Source organism: Aethalodelphis obliquidens, unplaced genomic scaffold (assembly GCF_003676395.1).
Source record: "Aethalodelphis obliquidens isolate GAN/ISIS:26980383/991018 unplaced genomic scaffold, ASM367639v1 scaffold17, whole genome shotgun sequence".
NCBI lineage: Eukaryota > Metazoa > Chordata > Mammalia > Artiodactyla > Delphinidae > Aethalodelphis > Aethalodelphis obliquidens.
In genome coordinates this window covers 26,403,487-26,424,919 of record NW_020837961.1, presented here as the reverse complement: position 1 = coordinate 26,424,919, position 21,433 = coordinate 26,403,487, and the positions used below count along the sequence as shown (strand labels likewise).

The 21,433-nt window shown below is 39.5% G+C and overlaps 1 protein-coding gene across 2 annotated transcripts in view; it reads right to left on the bottom strand.

The window, feature by feature from the left end:
* ARHGAP10 (Rho GTPase activating protein 10) overlaps positions 1 to 21,433 on the bottom strand; it is a 325,886-nt gene that overhangs the window by 108,090 nt on the left and 196,363 nt on the right. For both annotated transcript variants that reach the window (XM_027117132.1, XM_027117131.1), the window contains exons 14-15: positions 20,754 to 20,828; positions 14,261 to 14,348 (exon numbers count right to left, since the gene is read on the bottom strand). In XM_027117132.1, coding sequence (XP_026972933.1) covers positions 14,261 to 14,348; positions 20,754 to 20,828 — 163 coding nt within the window. The remainder of the gene's footprint in view (positions 1 to 14,260; positions 14,349 to 20,753; positions 20,829 to 21,433) is intronic.

Below are 21,433 nucleotides of genomic sequence, written 5' to 3'. Positions count from 1 at the left end.
AAAACCTCAAAGAAAGGAATATCAGGAAGTATTCTGAATTGAAACAAAAATGAAAATACAACATATCAGAATTTAAGGGATGTTGGTAAAGCAGTATTTGGTGGTAAATTTATACCACTAAGTACCTATGTTAGAAAAAAGAACGGTCTTAAACTTCCTAACTTAAACAGCCAAAAAGAAAGTAAATTAAACCCAAAATAAGCAGAAAAACAGAAACCAAGATCAGAGCAGAAATCAATTAAACAGAAAACAAACAAACAGAAACAGAGAAAATAAATAAATCCAAAAACTGGTTCTTCGAAATAATCAATAAAGTTGGTAAGTCTAGCCATAATAATTAGGAAATAAAAGAAAACACAAATCACCAATCAGAAGTAATAGAGGCGACTGAAGAATCACTCCAGGTTCTAAAGTATTACAAAGAAAATAAAATATTACGAAAATATTCATGCCCACAAATTCAACAGTTTAGATGAAATGGACAAATGTCTCAAAAGACACAAACTACTAAGTCTCACTCCAAAAGAAATAGGTAACCTGAGAAACAGGTAACCCATATCAATTAGAGAAAATGAATTTGTAGTTAAAAATCCTGCCAATAAGAAAGCTCTAGGCCCAAATGACTCACTGATAAATTCTATCAAACAGTTAAAAAAGAAATAATACCAATTCTATGCAAATCCTTCCAGAAAATAGAAGAGGGAATATTTTCTAACTCATTCTTTGATGTCAGCATTTACCTTAGTACCAAAATTAAATACATTATAAGAAAACTACAGACCGGTATAACTCATGAATGTAGATGCAACTATTCTAAATAAAACGTTAGCAACTGGAATTCAACAAGATAAATAAAAGGATAATACATCATGACCAAGCTGGGTTTATCACAGAAATGTAACTGCCTTAATATTAAATTAAAATCAATGCAACTCACCATACTAGCAAACAATAGACAATTCAGTGGAGAAAGGATAGTTTTTCCCACAAATGGTACTGAAACAACTGGACATCCATATTCAAAAGTGAACTTGGATCCATATTCTATATCTTACACAACGACTAACTTAAAATAGATCATAGATCTAAGTGTAAAACCTAAAACTATAAAACTTCTAGAAGAAAACATAAAATCTTTGTGACTTTGGATTAGGCAAAAGCACAATCCATAAAGTACAGTCCATAAAAACTAGTAAATTCAACTTCATCAAAATTTTTAAAGGCTCTTTGCAAGGCACTTTTAAGGGAATGAAAATACAAGCCAGGAAGTCATGAAGAAAACATCTGCAAAGCACATTATCTAAAGACTTGTATCCGAAATATCAAGATTTGGCAAGGATGTAAAGGAAATGGAACTCTTGTACATCGTAAGTGGAAATGTAATGAAAAACAACCACTTTGGAAAAAAGTTTGTCCGTTTCCCCAAAAGTTAAACATACACCTATCGTACAATCCAGGTGTTATACTCCTAGGATTTACCCAGGAGGAATGAAAGCCTACGTTCACTCAAAGATTTGTACACAAAAGTTTTTAGTAGCTTTATTTATAACAGCCAAAAGCTATAAACAACCCAAATATTTATTAACAGGTAAATGGATAAAACAGAAATTTGTGGCGTATCCATAAAATGGAACACTAGTTAGCATTGAGAAGGAATGAACTATTGGTCCTTGCTACAACACAGGTGAATCTGTAATTATGCTGAGTGAAAGAACCCAGATTTTAAAAAGTACATGCTATGTTATTCCATTTATATGAAATTATAGGAAGTGCAAATTAATGTATAATGACAGAAAGCAGACCAGTGGTTTGCCCAGGGATCAGGGAATGAGAAGAGAAAAGTGAGAGACAGGGAGTTCAAAGGGGCTTGAGGAAACTCTGGGGGTGATGGGAGGGTTCAGCCACTTGACTTTGGTGATGGCTTCACAGATGTACACACACATCAAACTTATCAAAATGTGTACTATAAATATATGCAGTTTATTGTACGTCAGTTACACGTCAATAAAACTTCAACAAAATGGAAAAACAAATTTACAGATTATGTTCCCTACATACAATTTTTTATTGAATAAATTTCACTTGGAACACTGGGTAAGTTTAAGGTGTACAGCCTATTATTTTGATACATTTATATATCGTGATATCACCGATGTGTCAATATTTATCACATTACATAATTATAGTGTACTATTATTGTCTACATTCATTATACTGTACCTTAGATCTCTAGGGTCTATTTACTACTCATTACAAGTTTGTACCCTTATACACCATCAATCTTATCCCTCCACCATCCCCTAGTAGCCACCATTTTATCTTACATACAGCCTTTGATGCTGCAGGACACACACGGACACACACATGTGCGCGCATGCGCATGAAATGACAGCTGTAGAGGCCGATACTAAAACTTAAAAGCCCTAGTGAAGAAAAAACTGTTCTTTTATTTCCTCTCTCCCTCCCCTTCATCCCCTACACTCTCATTTAGGAAAGAAAAATAAAATGAATTACACCACAGACTAAATAAAGAAAAAGAAGAGGCAATCAGAAGGAAACCTTTGGTTTTGTTTCAAAACTCGAACAAGCAGGAAGTAGCGATGAAGGAAAATGCTAATCTGTCAGAGAATGAAAGTTAAAGGGTTTCGAAAAGAAAGGGGGAAAAATGAGAACACTCAGAAACCCCACAGAGGGCATTTCTTTTCCAATAAAAATGAATTTGTATCTAGGTATCTTCTACATGCTGCTTATATCACTGCTGTATGTCTAGCCAGGCAAGGCAGCATAAAAAAATAAGTATTAAGTATTGTTAATGTTGGGGAAGCAGTAATAAAAAGGACAAGTTCCCCATACAAAATTCATTATATTGAGTCATCATACCTGTCGGCTTCTCACCCAACATGAACTACCTCTCAACGGGCTCTGTCTAGGGGTATAAAGCATAATATTTACTAGAGTGGCATTTTCTTCCCCAAAAGTCCCATTCTCATTTCCAGGCTTAGAAGTTTCTTCCAGGTAAAATCATTTTACTACAAACCTCACAAAATAGCTCATCTCTCCCCTGACAATGGGAAAATGCTGAAATGAACACATGACCGGAAATCAAAATTATGGTCAGAACAGATGGGAAATCAACCAGAGGGCTGGAATCCAACCCTCGTTTTAGCTTTAAAAAAAAAAAAAAAACAAACAACTTCGCCTCAAGTCAGAAGAAGATGACGGGAGATGCCATACATGTGTCTATCGCACATCTTTTTCTACCTCCCAGACCCTGGAGGCTTTGCTCATTTTAGTTTAGTGTTTGTTGGGGACGGAGGGGGGATGGGGATGTTTGGCTATTTCCCTTCATCTATTTCCAACCTCCGATCCAATATTTGCAGCGAAAAGAATTCAAGGGCAACAGCTTCTTTGGTGAGAAAAGCTATATTCAGCTTCACGTCATTGTGCCATAAGTGACCCAGGCAGGCTGGCTCCAGAGCCCATGCTCCAAACCATCACACTGTATTACCTCTTGTGCTAAAAGAAACACCCTTGCTTGACCGTAACCAGGTAGCCAAAATGAAGGTAAATAAAAACCTCAGTTTTCTCCTCTTTGGTGCATCACCAGAAAATTTATTAAATCCTGATTACTGCATCTTCAGTTGCTAAAAATAACATAGGGGAAGGGAACAGCAACCTAACTTTCAACTCTCCCAAGGCATCTGCCATTTTATGATAATCACTTTATCACCTTCAGGCAGCCTGTGTATATTGTTAGGAGTGAAGTTATACAATAATAGCATCTCCTAATGTTCTTCTGTAGGCAATGCTTCCTTAAAAGTGAAATTCAATAGGATGAAGCAATGTAAAGAGAAAAAAAACAGAAAAAGTAACACAAGACCAGAGACAAGAAGGAACTAACTTCAGAGAGTATCAAGAACCAGAAAGAGGGCTTCCCTGGTGGCGCAGTGGTTGGGAGTCCGCCTGCCGATGCAGGTGACGCGGGTTTGTGCCCCAGTATGGGAAGGTCCCACATGCCACGGAGCGACTGGGCCCGTGAGCCATGGCCGCTGAGCCTGCGCGTCCGGAGCCTGTGCTCCGCAACGGGTGAGGCCACAACAGTGAGAGGCCCGCGTACCGCAAGAAAAAAAAAAAAAAAGAAAAGAACCAGAAAGAAACTGTATGTATTGCAGAAAAAGATCCTCTAGTTTATTAAACTAATTCCCCCAACAAGGGAAGAAAGAATCATGTGAAGCAGGAAAAAACACACATGCAATTTACTACAAAAGAAGTGGATTTTTGCCCTTAGCTTCCAACCAATAACCAAATCATTTTGAACTGTACTAGGCATAAGCTTAAAAAACAGTAAACTGGGTTTAAAGCTACCTCCTGGCAAGGCACCATCCTCTGCTGGTCAGGTTAATATAGGAAATTTATTTTACTTTTATATCCTTTACCCATTCTGTCCTTCATCCGTCTAATACAGGCTTTCTCAACCTCAGCACTACTGACATTTTGGACATCTGGGGACAGGGGAGGGCCGTCTCGCACACTGCAGATGTTCAGCTGTCCATCCCTGGTCTCCACGCGTTAGATGCCAGCAGCATCCCTCTTCAGGAATCCTGCCAACCAAAAATGTCTCCAAATATTGCCAAAGAGCCCTGGAGTAGGGCTGGAGAGTACCAGAATCACCCCCAGTTTAGAACCTCTGCTCTCATATTTGAGTGACAGAGTTAGCTCTAGATGCTGAGATACTGCAATGACCAAAACCACATAAGATGTCACTATCATCAGGAAGTGTACACTCCAATCCCAGGGTTGGGGCTAATGAGATAGTACCATAATCCTCATCTAAACCAGTTAGTCACTACCAGTGGCAAACTAAACGTAAGCACATAGATTTAGTCTTCATTTTACCCCCTTCTAGAACAGGGATAATAATAAGGTCGTCCCTCAGCATAAGCAGGGGATTGGTTCCAGGACCCACTTTGGACATCAAAATCTGCAGATGCTTAAGTTCTACAGTCTGGCCTCAGTTTCCACAGATTCAACCAACTGTGGACCATAAACAATCTACACCATCCGCGGTTGGTTGAGTCCGTGAATGTGGGACCAACCTGAGGATACAGAGGACTGACTGTACTTAAAAGGTTAAGAAAAAAAATCTCAAACAGGGGCTAAAAACATCTTCTTTGGCACCTGAGGAAGATGGCGGAAGAGTAAGACGCAGAGATCACCTTTCTCCCCACAGATACATCAGAAATACATCTACACGTGGAACAACTCCTACAGAACACCTACTGAACGCTGGCAGAAGACCTCAGACCTCCCAAAAGGCAAGAAACTCCCCACGTACCTGGGTTGGGCAAAAGAAAAAAGAAAAAACAGAGACAAAAGAATAGGGACGGGACCTGCACCAGTGGGAGGGAGCCGTGAAGGAGGAAAGGTCTCCACACACTAGGAAGCCCCTTCGCGGGCGGAGACTGCGGGTGGCGGAGGGGGGAAGCTTCGGCGCCGTAGAGGAGAGCACAGCAACAGGGGTGCAGAGGGCAAAGCGGAGAGATTCCCGCACAGAGGATCAGGGCCGACCAGCACTCACCAGCTCGAGAGGCTTGTCTGCTCACCCGCCGGGGCGGGCGGGGCTGGGAGCTGAGGCTCGGCTTCGGTCGGAGCGCAGGGAGAGGACTGGGGTTGGCGGCGTGAACACTGCCTGCAGGGGGTTAGTGCGCCACGGCTAGCCGGGAGGGAGTACGGGGGAAAAGGCTGGACCTGCCGAAGAGGCAAGAGGCTTTTTCTTGCCTCTTTGTTTCCTGGTGCACGAGGAGAGGGGATTAACAGCGCCGCTTAAAGGAGCTCCAGAGACGGGCACGAGCCGCAGGCTAAAAGCACGGACCCCAGAGACGGGCCTGAGATGCTAAGGCTGCTGCTGCCGCCACCTAGAAGCCTGTGTGCGAGCACAAGTCACTCTCCACACCTCCCTTCCGGGGAGCCTGTGCAGCCCGCCACTGCCAGGGCCCCGTGATGATCCAGGGACAACTTCCCCGGGAGAACGTGCAGCGCGCCTCAGGCTGGTGCAACGTCACGCCGGCCTCTGCCGCCGCAGGCTCGCCCCGCATCCGTACCCCTCCCTCCCCCCGACCTGAGTGAGCCAGAGCCCCCGAATCAGCAGCTCCTTTAACCCCGTCCTATCTGGGCGTGAAGAGACGCCCTCAGGCGACCTACACGCAAAGTCGGGGCCAAATCCAAAGGTGAACCTCCGCAGCTGTGCGAGCAAAGAAGAGAAAGGGAAATCTCTCCCAGCAGCCTCAGGAGCAGCAGATTAAAGCTCCACAATCAACCTGATGTACCTGCATCTCTGGAATACCTGAATAGACAACGAATCATCCCAAAGTGAGGAGGTGGACTTTGGGAGACATGATAATTTTCCCTTTTTCTCTTTTTGTGAGTGTGTATGTGTATGTTCTGTGTGTTATTTTGTCTGTATAGCTTTGCTTTCACCATTTTTCCTAGGGTTCTGTCCATCCGTTTTTTTTTTTTACTTTAAAAAAAGTTTTAATAATTATTTTTTTATTTTAATAACTTTATTTTATTTTATCTTACTTTATTTTATTTTATTTTATCCTCTTTCTCTCTACTTTTTCTCCCTTTTATTCTGAGCCGTGTGGATGAAAGGCTCTTGGTGCCCCAGCCAGGAGTCAGGGCTGTGCCTCTGAGGTGGGAGAGCAGAATTCAGGACACTGGACCACAAGAGACCTCCCAGCTCCACGTAATATCAAATGGCGAAAATCTCCCAGAGATCTCCATCTCAACACCAACACCCAGCTTCACTCAACGACCAGCAAGCTACAGTGCTGGACACCCTATGCCAAACAACTAGCAAGACAGGAACGCAACCCCACCCATTAGCAGAGAGGCTGGCTAAAATCATAAGGCCACAGACACCCCAAACACGCCACCACACGTGGACCTGCCCACCAGAAAGACAGGATCCAGCCTCATCCACCAGAACACAGGCACTAGTCCCCACCACCAGGAAGCCTACACAACACACTGAACCAACCTTAGCCACTGGGGACAGGCACACAACGGGAACTACGAACCTGCAGCCTGCAAAAAGGGGACCCCAAACACAGTAAGATAAGCAAATGAGAAGACAGAAAAACACACAGCAGATGAAGGAGCAAGGTAAAAACCCACCAGACCAAACAAATGAAGAGGAAATAGGGAGTCTACCTGAAAAAGAATTCAGAATAATGATAGTAAAGATGATCCCAAGTCTTGGAAATAGAATAGAGAAAATGCAAGAAACATTTAACAAGGACCTAGAAGAACTAAAGAGGAAACAAGCAATGATGAACAATACAATAAATGAAATTAAAAATACTCTAGAAGGGATCAATAGGAGAATAACTGAGGCAGAATAATGGATAAGTGACCTGGAAGATAAAACAGTGGAAATAACCTACTGCAGAGCAGAATAAACAAAAAAGAGTGAAAAGAACTGAGGACAGTCTCAGAGACCTCTGGGACAACATTAAACCCACCAACGTTCGAATTATAGGGGCCCCATAAGAAGAAGAGAAAAAGAAAGGGACTGAGAAAATATTTGAAGAGACTATAGTCGAAAACTTCCCTAATATGGGAAAGGAAATAGTTAATCAAGCCCAGGAAGCACAGGGAGTCATATACAGGATAAATCCAAGGAGAAACATGCCAAGACACATATTAATCAAACTATCAAAAATTAAATAAAAAGAAAACATATGAAAAGCAGCAAGGAAAAAAACAAATAACACACAAGGGAATCCCCATAAGGTTAACAGTTGATCTTTCAGCAGAAACTTTGCAAGCCAAAAGGGAGTGGCAGGACATATTTAAAGTGATGAAGGAGAAAAACCTACAACCAAGATTACTCTACCCAGCAAGGATCCCATTCAGATTTGATGGAGAAATTAAAACCTTTACAGACAAGCAAAAGCTGAGAGAGTTCAGCACCACCGAACCAGCTTCACAACAAATGCCAAAGGAACCTCTCTAGGATGAGACACAAAAGAAGGAAAAGACCTACAATAACGAACCCAAAACAATTAAGAAAGTGGGAATAGGAACATACATATTGATAATTACCTTAAATGTAAATGGATTAAATGCTTCCACCAAAAGACACAGACTGGCTGAATGGATACAAAAACAAAACCCATATTTATGCTGTCTACAAGAGACCCACTTCAGACATAGTGACACATACAGACTGAAAGTGAGGGGATGGAAAAAGATATTCCATGCAAATGGAAATCAAAAGAAAGCTAGAGTACCAATTCTCATATCAGACAAAATAGACTTTAAAAGAAAGACTATTACAAGAGACAAAGAAGGACACTACATAATGATCAAGGGATCGATCCAAGAAGAAGATATAACAATTGTAAATATATATGCACCCAACATAGGAGCACCTCAATACGTAAGGCAAATACTAACAGCCATAAAAGCGGAAATTGACAGTAACACAATCATAGTAGGGGACTTTAACACCCCACTTTCACCAATGGACAGATCACCCAAAATGAAAATAAATAAGGAAACACAACCTTTAAATGATACATTAAACAAGATGGACTTCATTGATATTTAGAGGACATTCCATCCAAAAACAACAGAATACACATTTTTCTCAAGTGCTCACGGAACATTCTCCATGATAGATCATATCTTGGGTCACAAATCAAGCCTTGGTAAATTTAAGAAAATTGAAATCGTATCAAGTATCTTTTCCGACCACAACGCTATGACACTAGATATCAATTACAGGAAAAGGTCTATAAAAAATACAAACACATGGAGACTAAACAATACACTACTTAATAACGAAGTGATCACTGAAGAAATCAAGGAGGAAACCAGAAAATACCTAGAAACAAATGACAATGGAGACACGACGACCCAAAACCTATGGGATTCAGCAAAAGCAGTTCTAAGAGAGAAGTTTATAGCAATACAATCCTACCTTAAGAAACAGGAAACACTTCAAATAAACAACCTAACCTTGCACCTAAAGCAATTAGAGAAAGAAGAAGGAAAAAACCCCAAGTTCAGCAGAAGAAAAGAAATCATAATGATCAGATCAGAAATAAATGAAAAAGAAATAAAGGAAATGATAGCAAAGATCAATAAAACTAAAAGCTGGTTCTTTGAGAAGATAAACAAAATTGATAAACCATTAGCCAGACTCATCAAGAGAAAAAGGGAGAAGACTCAAATTAATAGAACTAGAAATGAAAAAGGAGAAGTAACTGACACTGAAGCAATAAAAAGGATCATGAGAGATTACTACAAGCAACTCTATGCCAATAAAATGGACAACCTGGAAGAAATGGACAAATTCCTAGATAAATACAACCTTCTGAGACTGAACCAGGAATAAATAGAAAATATGAACAGACCAATCACAAGCACTGAAATTGAAACTGTGATCAAATATCTTCCAAAAAACAAAAGCCCAAGACCAGATGGCTTCACAGGTGAATTCTATCAAACATTCAGAGAAGAGCTAACACCTATCCTTCTCCAACTCTTCCAAAATATAGCAGAGGGAGGAACACTCCCAAACTCAGTCTACGAAGCCACCATCACCCTGATACCAAAAGCAGACAAAGATGTCACAAAGAAAGAAAACTACAGGCCAATATCACTGAGGAACATAGATGCAAAAATCCTCAACAAAATACTAGCAAACAGAATCCAACAGCACATTAAAAGGATCATACACCATGATCAAGTGGGGTTTATGCTAGGAATGCAAGAATTCTTCAATATACGCAACTCACTCAACGTGATACACCATATTAACAAACTGAAGGAAAAAAACCATATGATCATCTCAATAGATGCAGAGAAAGCTTTCAACAAAATTCAACACCCTTTTATGATAAAAACCCTGCAGAAAGTAGGCAGAGAGGGAACTTTCCTCAACATAATAAAGGCCATATATGACAAACCCACAGCCAGCACTCTCCTCAATGGTGAAAAACTGAAACCATTTCCACTAAGATCAGGAACAAGACAAAGTTGCCCACTCTCACCACTCTTATTCAACATAGTTTTGGAAGTTTTAGCCACAGCCGTCAGAGAAGAAAAAGAAATAAAAGGAATCCAAATCGGAAAAGAAGAAGTAAAGGTGTCACTGTTTGCAGATGACATGAAACTATACATAGAGAATCCTAAAGATGCTACAGAAAACTACTAGAGCTAATCAATGAATTTGGTAAAGTAGCAGGATACAAAATTAATGCACAGAAATCTCTGGCATTCCTATACACTAATGATGAAAAATCTGAAAGTGAAATTAAGAAAACACTCCCATTTACCACTGCAACAAAAAGAATAAAATTTCTAGGAATAAACCTACCTATCTAGGAATAAACCTACTTAAGGAGACAAAAGACCTGTATGCAGAAAATTATAAGACACTGATGAAAGAAATTAAAGATGATACCAATAGATGGAGAGATATACTATGTTCTTGGATTGGAAGAATCAACATTGTGAAAATGACTCTATTACCCAAAGCAATCTACGGATTCAATGCAATCCCTATCAAACTACCAATGGTATTTTTCACAGAACTGGAACAAAAAAGTTCACAATTTGTATGGAAACACAAAAGACCCCGAATAGCCAAAGCAATCTTGAGAACGAAAAATGGAGCTGGAGGAAACAAGCTCCCTGACTTCAGACTATACTACAAAGCAACAGTAATCAAGACAGTATGGTACTAAGAGGGAAGAGATATGGGAACACATGTATATGTATAACTGATTCACTTTGTTATAAAGCAGAAACTAACAGACAATTGTAAAGCAATTATACCCCAATAAAAATGTTAAAAAAAAAAAAAGACAGTATGGTACTGGCACAAAAACAGAAATATAGATCAGTGTAACAGGATAGAAAGCCCAGAGATAAACCCACACACATATGGTCACCTTATCTTTGATAAAGGAGGCAGGAATGTACAGTGGAAATAGGACAGCCTCATCAATAAGTGGTGCTGGGAAAACCGGACAGGTACATGTATAAGTATGAAATTAGAACACTCCCTAACACCATACACAAAAATAAGCTCAAAATGGATTAAAGACCTAAATGTAAGGCCAGAAACTATCAAACTCTAAGAGGAAAACATAGCCAGAACACTCTATGACATAAATCACAGCAAGATCCTTTTTGACCCACCTCCTAGAGAAATGGAAATAAAAACAAAAATAAACAAATAGGACCTAATGAAACTTAAAAGCTTTTGCACAGCAAAGGAAACCATAAACAAGACCAAAAAACAACCCTCAGAATGGGAGAAAATATTTGCAAATGAAGCAACCGACAAAGGATTAATCTCCAAAATTTACAAGCAGCTAATGCAGCTCAACATCAAAAAAACAAACAACACAATCCAAAAATGGGCAGAGGAGCTAAATAGACATTTCTCCGAAGAAGATATACAGATTGCCAACAAACACATGAAAGAGCGCTCAACATCATTAATCATTAGAGAAATGCAAATCAAAACTACAATGAGATAACATCTCACACTGGTCAGAATGGCCATCAACAAAAAATGTAGAAACAATAAATGCTGGAGAGGGTGTGGAGAAAAGGGAACCCTCTTACACTGCTGGTGGGAATGTGAATTGGTACAGCCACTATGGAGAACAGTATGGAGGTTCCTTAAAAAACTGCAAATAGAACTACCATATGACCCAGCAATCCCACTACTGGGCATATACCCTGAGAAAACCATAATTCAAAAAGAGTCATGTACCAAAATGTTCATTGCAACTCTATTTACAATAGCCAGGAGATGGAAGCAACCTAAGTGTCCATCATCGGAAGAATGTATAAAGAAGATGTGGCACATATATAAAATGGAATATTACTCAGCCATAAAAAGAAACGAAATTGAGTTATTTGTAGTGAGGTGGATGGACCTAGAGTCTGTCATACAGAGTGAAGTAAGTCAGAAAGAGAAAGACAAATACTGTATGCTAACACATGTAAATGGAATCCAGGAAAAAAAAAATGTCACGAAGAACCTAGGGGTAAGACGGGAATAAAGACACAGACCTACCAAAGAATGGACTTGAGGATACGGGGAGGGGGAAGGGTAAGCTGAGACAAAGTGAGAGAGTGGCATGGACATATACACACTACCAAATGTAAAACAGATAGCTAGGGAGAAGCAGCCGCAAAACACAGGGAGATCAGCTCAGTGCTTTGTGACCCCTAGAGGGGTGGGATAGGGAGGGTGGGAGGGAGGGAGACGCAAGAGGGAAGAGATATGGGAACATATGTATATGTATAACTGATTCTCTTTGCTATAAAGCAGAAACTAACACACCATTGTAAAGCAATTATACTACAATAAAGATGTAAAAAAATAAAAAATAAATCTTCTTTAAATAAAATACTTGAAAATAGGTAACACACACCTGAACCCACTGATAAATGTTAATTTCATTAAAAAGTGGGCCAACTGGACAACACAGGCCTCCTGATGTAATAACACAACAGGAAGAATACAGCACTGCTATGATGTATTCTTACAATAAATAAACAAACAAAAGCCGAATGTGAATCTAACGAAGCCTACAGATTTAACTATTAGCTTATAGGAAACATGACAGATAACAGAGAAAGCTGAGGATACCACCAGCCATATCTAAAATGTGGAAAATTCTATTTTAAAAAATGACTCAGGGGCTTCCCTGGTGGCGCAGTAGTTGAGAGTCCGCCTGCCGATGCAGGGGACACGGGTTCGTGCCCCGGTCCGGGAAGATCCCACATGCCGCAGAGCGTCTGGGCCCCTGAGCCATGGGCGCTGAGCCTGCGCGTCCGGAGCCTGTGCTCCGCAACGGGAGAGGCCGCAACAGTGAAAGGCCTGCGTACCGCAAAAAAAAAAAAAAAATTAAAAAATTAAAAAAAAGAGTAAAAATGACTCAGGTTCATCAACAAATTAAATGCTGGGGGGGCGGGGTAGAGGGAGGGGACTGCACAAATGAAAAACGACTTAAAACATACCAACCAAATGAAATGTGCTGACAGTGTTGAAATCCTGAAGGAATTAAAACAAACATTAAAATACGTTTTTGAAAAAAAAATCTGTAAAAATGGAACACAGATTGAGTACTGCATCATACGCATTTTGTTAGGTATGATAATTATATTCTTTTTGTCTTTTCTATAACGTCCTTTTTTTAAGTCCTTACCTTTTTTGAGATATGCACTCAAGTATTTATGAGTACAGCAATATGTTTTAGAAAATCTTTAAAGTATTATTCCAAAAAGTGGCAGTAGAGAGACTAATGAAACAAGAAGTGTCGAATGTTGAAAACTGAAGAGCAGGATAATGGGGCCATGAGGAGTCATTATACTCATCTCTCCGCCTGTATAAATTTGAAATTTTTAAAATATACAAATTTTTTAAAACACAAAATATGTAATGTAAGTTGATTCGAATGTGCTTGTTGGAACCCAAATAGTATTTACCTGAAAATCAATCCTGTGGGTTGGTTAAAAAGAACTGATGATGGGGGAGCAGTGCCATTTGTCTGCCAGGCAAAAAGCGAAGTCCCCAGCGGACCCACAGCCTAAGAATTACAGTCGTGACTGTTTTCCATTCCCTTACTCCGTGTACTTATCCTTCATCTATCCTCAAGCTTTGTGATCATTCATTTCCTTTCTTTTCTCAAAAGGTGAATGCTCAAAGAAATGCTGAAGCTTTTCAAGCTCTAATCCTAGATACTTCCTATAGTAGATATAAAACTGTTTATCTTAAAAAAAAAATAAAAAACCTCATCAAGTAAACTTCTTTTCAAATCGCTCGGTATATGTATGTCATCAGTATAATCCTTTAAGTTCACATGGTTTACACTTAAACGAAAACGTCTTCATTTTAGCCCACAACATAAAGAAAAGATTCAATGAATGTAATAAACAGCCTTCTTCCTTACTGTTTCAGAGGATTTAATTCCAAAAACTCACATCCACAGTAGACTCTATTTCAAAACCCAAGTCTATTCCAGGTCTGTTCTGTTGCAATTTATCTATCAACTGATGTTCACTGACTATGTCCCACACTTCCTGGGACATCGTTAGGTACCTCATAAATGTTCTCCTTTCTCATAAGGTTTGACTTTTGAGATGCATGTTCGGAGTCTGCATTTGCTGTGTGTTAAACATCCACACAGTCCGCTCTCCCCCCGCCCCACTACCGAGAGGAGCTCACCTCAAATACTGTTTCAGGGCACTCGTTATTGTCTTCACTTCCCAATCTATAGAATTCTCCAGGTCCACCTCATTGCAGGTTTTCACATCTGGTGAGCAAGCAAGGAAGAAAAAAATAATTCAAACCTTGACCAAATGGCTCATCTTTAAACAGCCAAACCACAAATATTGAATTCTGTGGTTTCCTATAAAAACGTTACATATAATTTCTTATCATATTATAAGCCATATTCTTTTATCAGACATTTCTCGCACTTCAGAAAATCTGTAGTGAAGATCGAAGTAAAAGGATAAGGGTTGGGCTGGGAGTAGGGGAGAACTGGACAGAGCATTTAAATATTCATAACTGCAAAGCATGTACAGCTATTATTATTACTACTACTACTCTTATTAGAAGGTACTACTCAGTAGCCATGGCTTACGGCATGTGGCATTTTGCAGTGTCTATACATTTGAACTTGTTTCAGGTGGCACGATTGCTATCACACTGTGTCATGACAGGGGAAACAGGCAGTACCCTTAATGGCAAAATTCCTATTAGAAGAACAAGAAGTCAGTGGGGGCAAAGGATGGTAAGTCTGGTCCCACACTTCTAAGGTTTATACTCATCATATTATCTTTCTGAAGACTAATACGTGATCAACCAAAACAGAAATGACACATAAACTTAAAAAGTCTTTCATGGGTAATCTTGCACATTAACGTTACAATCTATACACTCATCCAAGAAATATTTACTAGAAGCCTCTATGTAACATGTCTGACATTCATTCTAAATTAGTTTTCTTTGTCCTAAAAGTATGTTAATGATGCATTTCTTACAAATGCCCTTTCAAATATCTAGTAAACTCTAAAGAAGATGTAAAACAGGCACTAAAAAAAAGAAGAAGTAGAAGAGTTGAAGGAGGAGGAGGGCAGCGCAATTAGTTCTGTAAAGGAAAACGTCAACCCTGGTTGAAATAAAAGGAAAGGATAGTGGGAAAGGCAAGCATTCCAAGTGTGGTGGCATCTCCGAGCCTTGTGAGGCGGGGCTACTGCACTTGGCCATGACCTGGCAGCAGAGAGGAGCGTGCAGCAAGGGACACACACCTGGGCTTCAATCCCGCCTCAGCCCTGACCAGCCTCACCACCCCAACAAGTCAGCTCCAAACCTCTCTGAACTTCAGCTCTTCATGTGCACGACGGAGATAACGTACACGCTCTCGTGGAACTACTGAGAGCATCAAAGCAAATCAGGAATGTACGCAGATTTCCATAAATCATCAAATGAGTGGGTAATTACCACAGCTGAGTCACCAAAAGTATAAGCGCTCAGTGGTGGTACCTACCCTTGGGAGGGAGCAGTAAATGGCTTATGATGAAAGACATCAAACAATCAACAGAAACTGGAGTGAGTTTCTACGCTCCAATCACACAAAGGAGAAAATAAGAGATTTGTGGAAAACACTTACTTCTCCCTCACTCCAGAATGATGTTTCAACTAAGATCCCCCTAGAAAACTAGTCGTTTCAGGTATTTTTTCCTCCCTTACACTGTTATTTGTCTATATACAGAAGGAAACTTGTTAGTATACCCTTTTCAAACTAAAGTTCAAAAAGAAAATCCTGTCCAAATGGGACCACCATGTTAAGTCATGCATGCCACTTAAAAAGTCTGAGGCTTCGGCATGGGAAAGGAGGGGTGACAATGCAATGTTATTTCTCAAACTTTTTGAAAATAAAGTAAAACAGGAAGTGATGGTTATTTCACAGCCATAACATCAGATACATGAAGTCGATTACTCAAAAGTCTGGAAACTTTTCAAAGCACCTCAACAGCTCTCGATTACAGCAACTGACAGCAATATGCGATAAACTACAACAATGGCAATTGACACTGATTACATTTTGATCGGTTCCTACAGTTCAGAACTCATTTGTTACTGAGTTTGTCAGACAAGCCATAGATACATTCAAGAAATCAAATTAAGCACTCTGATTAAAGGTGCAATCCTTTATAAGTAGGACTAAATAATTCTGTTCTAAAGGCTTTGCCAACCAATTACTGCAGTAACTGAATATTCTCTCTGTCATTAAGTCAATTATTTAAATCTCATACAAGTCAGATAACATTTTCAATCAACTTGCTACCAGCAAATCACCATTTTAAAATCCAGGAGGCTTCTAAAGGAAATCTTTTATTTTCAGCTTTTGACCAAATGATCATTCTATATTTTGAGAACCATAGTCTTTATATGAAAAAATAAGCCATCCTTTGAATCCATGGAATAAAAAGGAACTGTCACACGAGAAGCCAATGACTACATAATGTCTATGGTATTAATCCTCTATTAAATTTTCACTGTTTTCAAATAACTCAATCATCCCTAGCAGCTCTTAACAATCCGTGGATACACTGAGACTAGGTAAATTTGTTAATAACTTATTTGGGATTCAAACTTAAAAATGCATTTAGAGTGTTCTATCAGAATGTATGTTCTACCATAAATAAGGTAGAAATTCTGTTTCCTTTCTGGCCAAGGAACACCACACCTCGTGGATTAGTTTAAAACCTAAACTAATGAACAGAGATACAAATAGTTGACTTTTTATTTCGGTAAATGCTTCATAATTCTATAACCAGTGGTCACTTTTTTGAAACCGGAAACTTTCAGCCCAGCCCCACGTGCTGGCACCCTACTCGACACTGACTTGGGTCCCAGTCGAAAGTACTTGAAGACGCCCAGTGATTGAATGAGTTTGGAGAATATTCTTTATAATCCAAAATCAGAATCTTTTTCAGCTACGTTAGTTTACTTTTTCCCTCAATCTTTGTAAAAAGTCCTACAAACAAAGTAAACATGGTAATACGTTTATAGTAAAACTCCCCTAAATTAGTCTGATTTCTGGCTTTCTATGGTTCTCTGTCTTAAAATAAAATCATCCAGCTGTTTTTACAAATTAAATTTAGAAACAAACAGAAAATTCACCAGCACACACAAGCTACCACCACATTTTCCCAGCACTTTCCCTTCCCTGCTCTGATGCTTTCATTCCAAAGAAGGAGAAGAAGGAAGAACACAGGACAATTCTAACTCAGCAGAGTTCCAACCTACCAATTGCGATAATTCATCTGTTACATTTTCACCCCACTTACTAAAACACCGTGACTCACCCAAAGACACCTCATCTGCTATTTCTCCCTGCCTTCCCCAATTGCTTCAAGTTTCTAGTAAAAAAAAAAAATTCTACCAGACTATGTGTGCCCTCTGTTAGAGCCAAAAAAAAAAAAAAAAAAAAGAAGGAAAAGAAAAACACCTGTAAAGGGAAGGAATGTAATTGCTCACTGGGGCATGTTCTTGTGGAACCTTAAGAAACTTGGTCCAAGGGAAAGCTAGGAGGCTGTTGGAAAATCCAGCAGACCGCTACTTTCTGCCCCCAGGGATGGAAGCTGACCAAGAAGGCAAACAACTCTCATCACCAGGGGAGAAGGGCAGCTGCCCACTCCTTTACCTGACCTGGAGGAGTACAAATGGTGGTCAGCTGCCATTAGTACTTCATGTGTGGCGGAGAGGAGAGAAGAAAGGGGCAGGGGAGGAAAGGGGAGCGAGAAAAAGGAATGGGGGAGGGGAAGAAGAAGAACAGGAAGGGGAAGGAGAAGAAGAACAGAGAGAAATATTTTTCTCTATTGTAATTTTAAACATGAAGGTCATGAAAACACACACAGTAGAGACACAAGTGAAGAAAACGTGCAAGATATTAAGCATGCATCCTTCTTTTAGAAATCACCACAAACTTTTACACAGGAGTATTTAAAGAATGCTGAAAATATTTTAAATACAAAAATATTTTATGTAAAAATGGCAATAAAGGAAAAATAATAGCAAAGTAAATGATTAGCTCTCAAGAACTAAAGAGAACCAAAGTGAACAGAAGTTCCTGTCAAAAAATATAAAACGACTTGGAACTTTATCTCAGACTTTTAAAAAGTTAGGTTACTTTTCATTTCTGCAAAGAAAAACGCATTCCAAACAAAAAGTACTTTGAAAAAATTCAAATTTGAAATAAACGTTATCTGGAGGAATCGAAATTTTAAAAAAATAACTGCCTAAAAATGTTAAAACTTGGTAAATCTGGGGAAGGGGTATTATGGGAGTCTATTGTACTATTTACTTGCAATTTTTCTGCAGGCTAGAGATTATTTCAAAATAAAAAATTTTTGCTTTTTAAAAGTAAATAAATAAATAAATAAATTTTAAAAAATAACTCCTAGTACCACAAATGGGCAAAATTATCAGAATTAATTGTCTACTGGAGGGAAAAAAATAGATTGGTACAAAAGAGCAAAATTAAAAATCTGGCAGACTCACCCAATTTTTTTCTCTTAAACATATATAACTTTGAAACAATGTAGAGAGGTTGGGAAATGTAGAAAATGAATATCTACAGGACAGTGTGTACACAACTATTCAGAAACTCGAATTCTTTTTTTGGAAGAGGTGTAAGTTAGTTCAATTTGAACACTTGCTGAATCAGGAAGAAAGCAAAGAAACATCTTAAGGTAATCTTAAATTCATTAGGAAATAGTGAATAAATCTCTTTCGTTAAGAGCTGAAGTTTGAGTTGGTAACATAAAGTAACAAGAAAATGATATTAATGCTAATAAAAATCCAAAGTTTGTGACTGACCATCTTAAATTCATACTAGGAATTATTTAGAGATGAAGTGAAATTAATTTATCCTGTGCCGTTCCCTTAAATGCATTACTTAATAAGAAAACAGTAAGTCAGTATCTTTCCCTTGTGTCAATTCTCTAATTTCCTCTGATTGCAGAATGATATTACTGAAAACACGGCATTTCTTTTTGCCAGCAGCTTAAATGAGGTTGTGTCATGCTTGTGTCCTGGACTTCTCTACGCTGAGCCTCACGGAAAGTGAAAACAGTTTTCCAGGTCATGAATTTTTGAGGGTTTAGATATTTCAAGCACCTTGCAAGTTCAGAACTGTCTTGGGACATTTCCCATGAGCAGAGGAAAGTACCACCCAAGTCCAGGGATGTGGATGATCACATGGTTTTTATAAGTTTAAGAACACATCTGGAGACAGCTTAACACCTCAGGGTGACCACAGGGACACCTGCTTGTTTGAGCTGCCCTTGAACATGAATGAGAAGATAATAAAATAAAGCTATCGTCCTTATAACCGATTCACTGCCAAGTGTGCCTTTCAGCCTTTCTCCCTTTCTGATACCAACAGAGTCTTCCAGTTCTAATCACCATAACACCATCTTGGAAATGAGAGAAGTGTTTCTAATTTTAAAATTAACTAAAAGCAGATGCTGTCGTCCCATTAAACCCCGCCAGCTGCTACTGAACCACTGGCAACCTGAGTCTATTTCATTTGGAGCCCACTAATGGTAAAAAGGAAAATCTGACTGCCAAAATTGCATACCCAAGTCAAACCAGAGAGGCAGAAAATGAAAACAACTCGCGAAAGCGAATGTATTCTAATAAGGCTCTCCAAGTCATGACGAGGCATTTTTCCTGTGGTTAATAAGCTCAGAAAAGAGTTGTTGCTTATTAAATCCTGAATTCAAACGCAGCCAAACAAGCTACGCTATCCGTAACATCCCGGCTGATTTGATTCAGCTCGGTTGATGCTTGCTCAAAGTAAGTCTTTGCGACAATGCTTTAAGATGCAGACGGGTTTAAATGCATTGACAGAATACCTGAGGGCACTGTTAATATTGATTAAAGTGAGATATCAGATACATTAATATTTAGCAAGGTCATAATGACAGATCGGTTTGACACACAGGCCCTCAAGCCTGATGAGTTATCGTCACCCCCCAGGAGGCAGCCTGCTTTGGGGTCATGGGGGGCGGAGGAGCAGGGCCTCTTACAGGTGGCACTGAGCTGACAGCAGAGTGTAATGTAAAAGCGCTTTGTCATTCACATAACGTCTGGGGTAATGAAATGAATTCACTTTCTGGCTTCCTCTTGTCTGCGATGCCAAAGAACACTGTGTTATCAGCACAGATGGAGCAGGCATAGTTCTGGAGAACAGCCTGGTGCAAACTACAAACAAGCCACTGTGCATACCAATGAATCCCTGAGAATCAGACCCTTGCTGTTGAGTGACAGTTGTGGAAGCTCCAGAAAAATGAGCGAGTCCCAGTGGTCTTGTGCAACCAAATGTACTGTCAAGACTTTGGACGGGCAATTTGGAAGCCATGCAATCACAGAGGCCTGGCTGCTACTCCCCTGGGAGAAGCAAGCAGTAGAAGACGTTCACCCATGAGCTGCCTTCTTTTCTTCCTCCATTTCTTAGTAAGGGGGACCTGAGCAAACGCTAACCGACTTCTCTGAGCCAACTGTCTCTGCTCAGGAGAAAAGGACTCCAAGACAGCAGACGAAAAGGATGGATTCCCAAGTTACGTTACTATGAAACACTGAGTTGCAAAGACAACGAACATAAACAAACAATGCATGGAAAATGATTAGAAAAGAGGCATACCCATCAACATACTCAGAAGTCTCTGGACCTTTGAACTCACCCCCACAACTCTGTACAATCCTTGGTCGTTTATACCTATTTGGAAGAGACGAAATGTTAGCAAATACGAGACAGTCAAGTCTGAAAAGCTGTCAACAAACAGTGGCACTCAGAATCCTTGCTAACTCACGTTAGCAGCATTCCCGTTGCCTATAAAAACAACGTTTGACAAAAGTGAGTGTTTACCAACTTGCCTTAGCAGCTTGGTATTCATGACTTATGGTTGGAAGTTGATCTCCTGAAACACTGTTGCAGGTGGCCAAAATGTAAGGAGCCAGTGGTTATGAAAAAAAGTTGATTAAGTAGTACTCACACATACCAATGCAATTTGCAAAGATGCACGGCACCTTTCATGTTTCTTATGTTTACTTATTCTTCAGATTTGTCTTGAAAACTTTTAGCCTTTTAAAAATAATATGGTGCTGATTAGGACACAGGAAGAAACCGTTGTGCGGATGATTCTTGAAGACCATGGAAATCACTCACTCAAAAGTAAAGCAAAACTTGTTTTGTTCAGGGTTTTTTAAAGAGCCATTACATGCACTGTCCAGTAAGAAGCACTGAGACTCCAAAGGAGGACCAGAGGCTGTTTCACTGGCTGCCTTTTGTTTCGTTCTCCTTACTCAGTTTCAAGCTTCTGA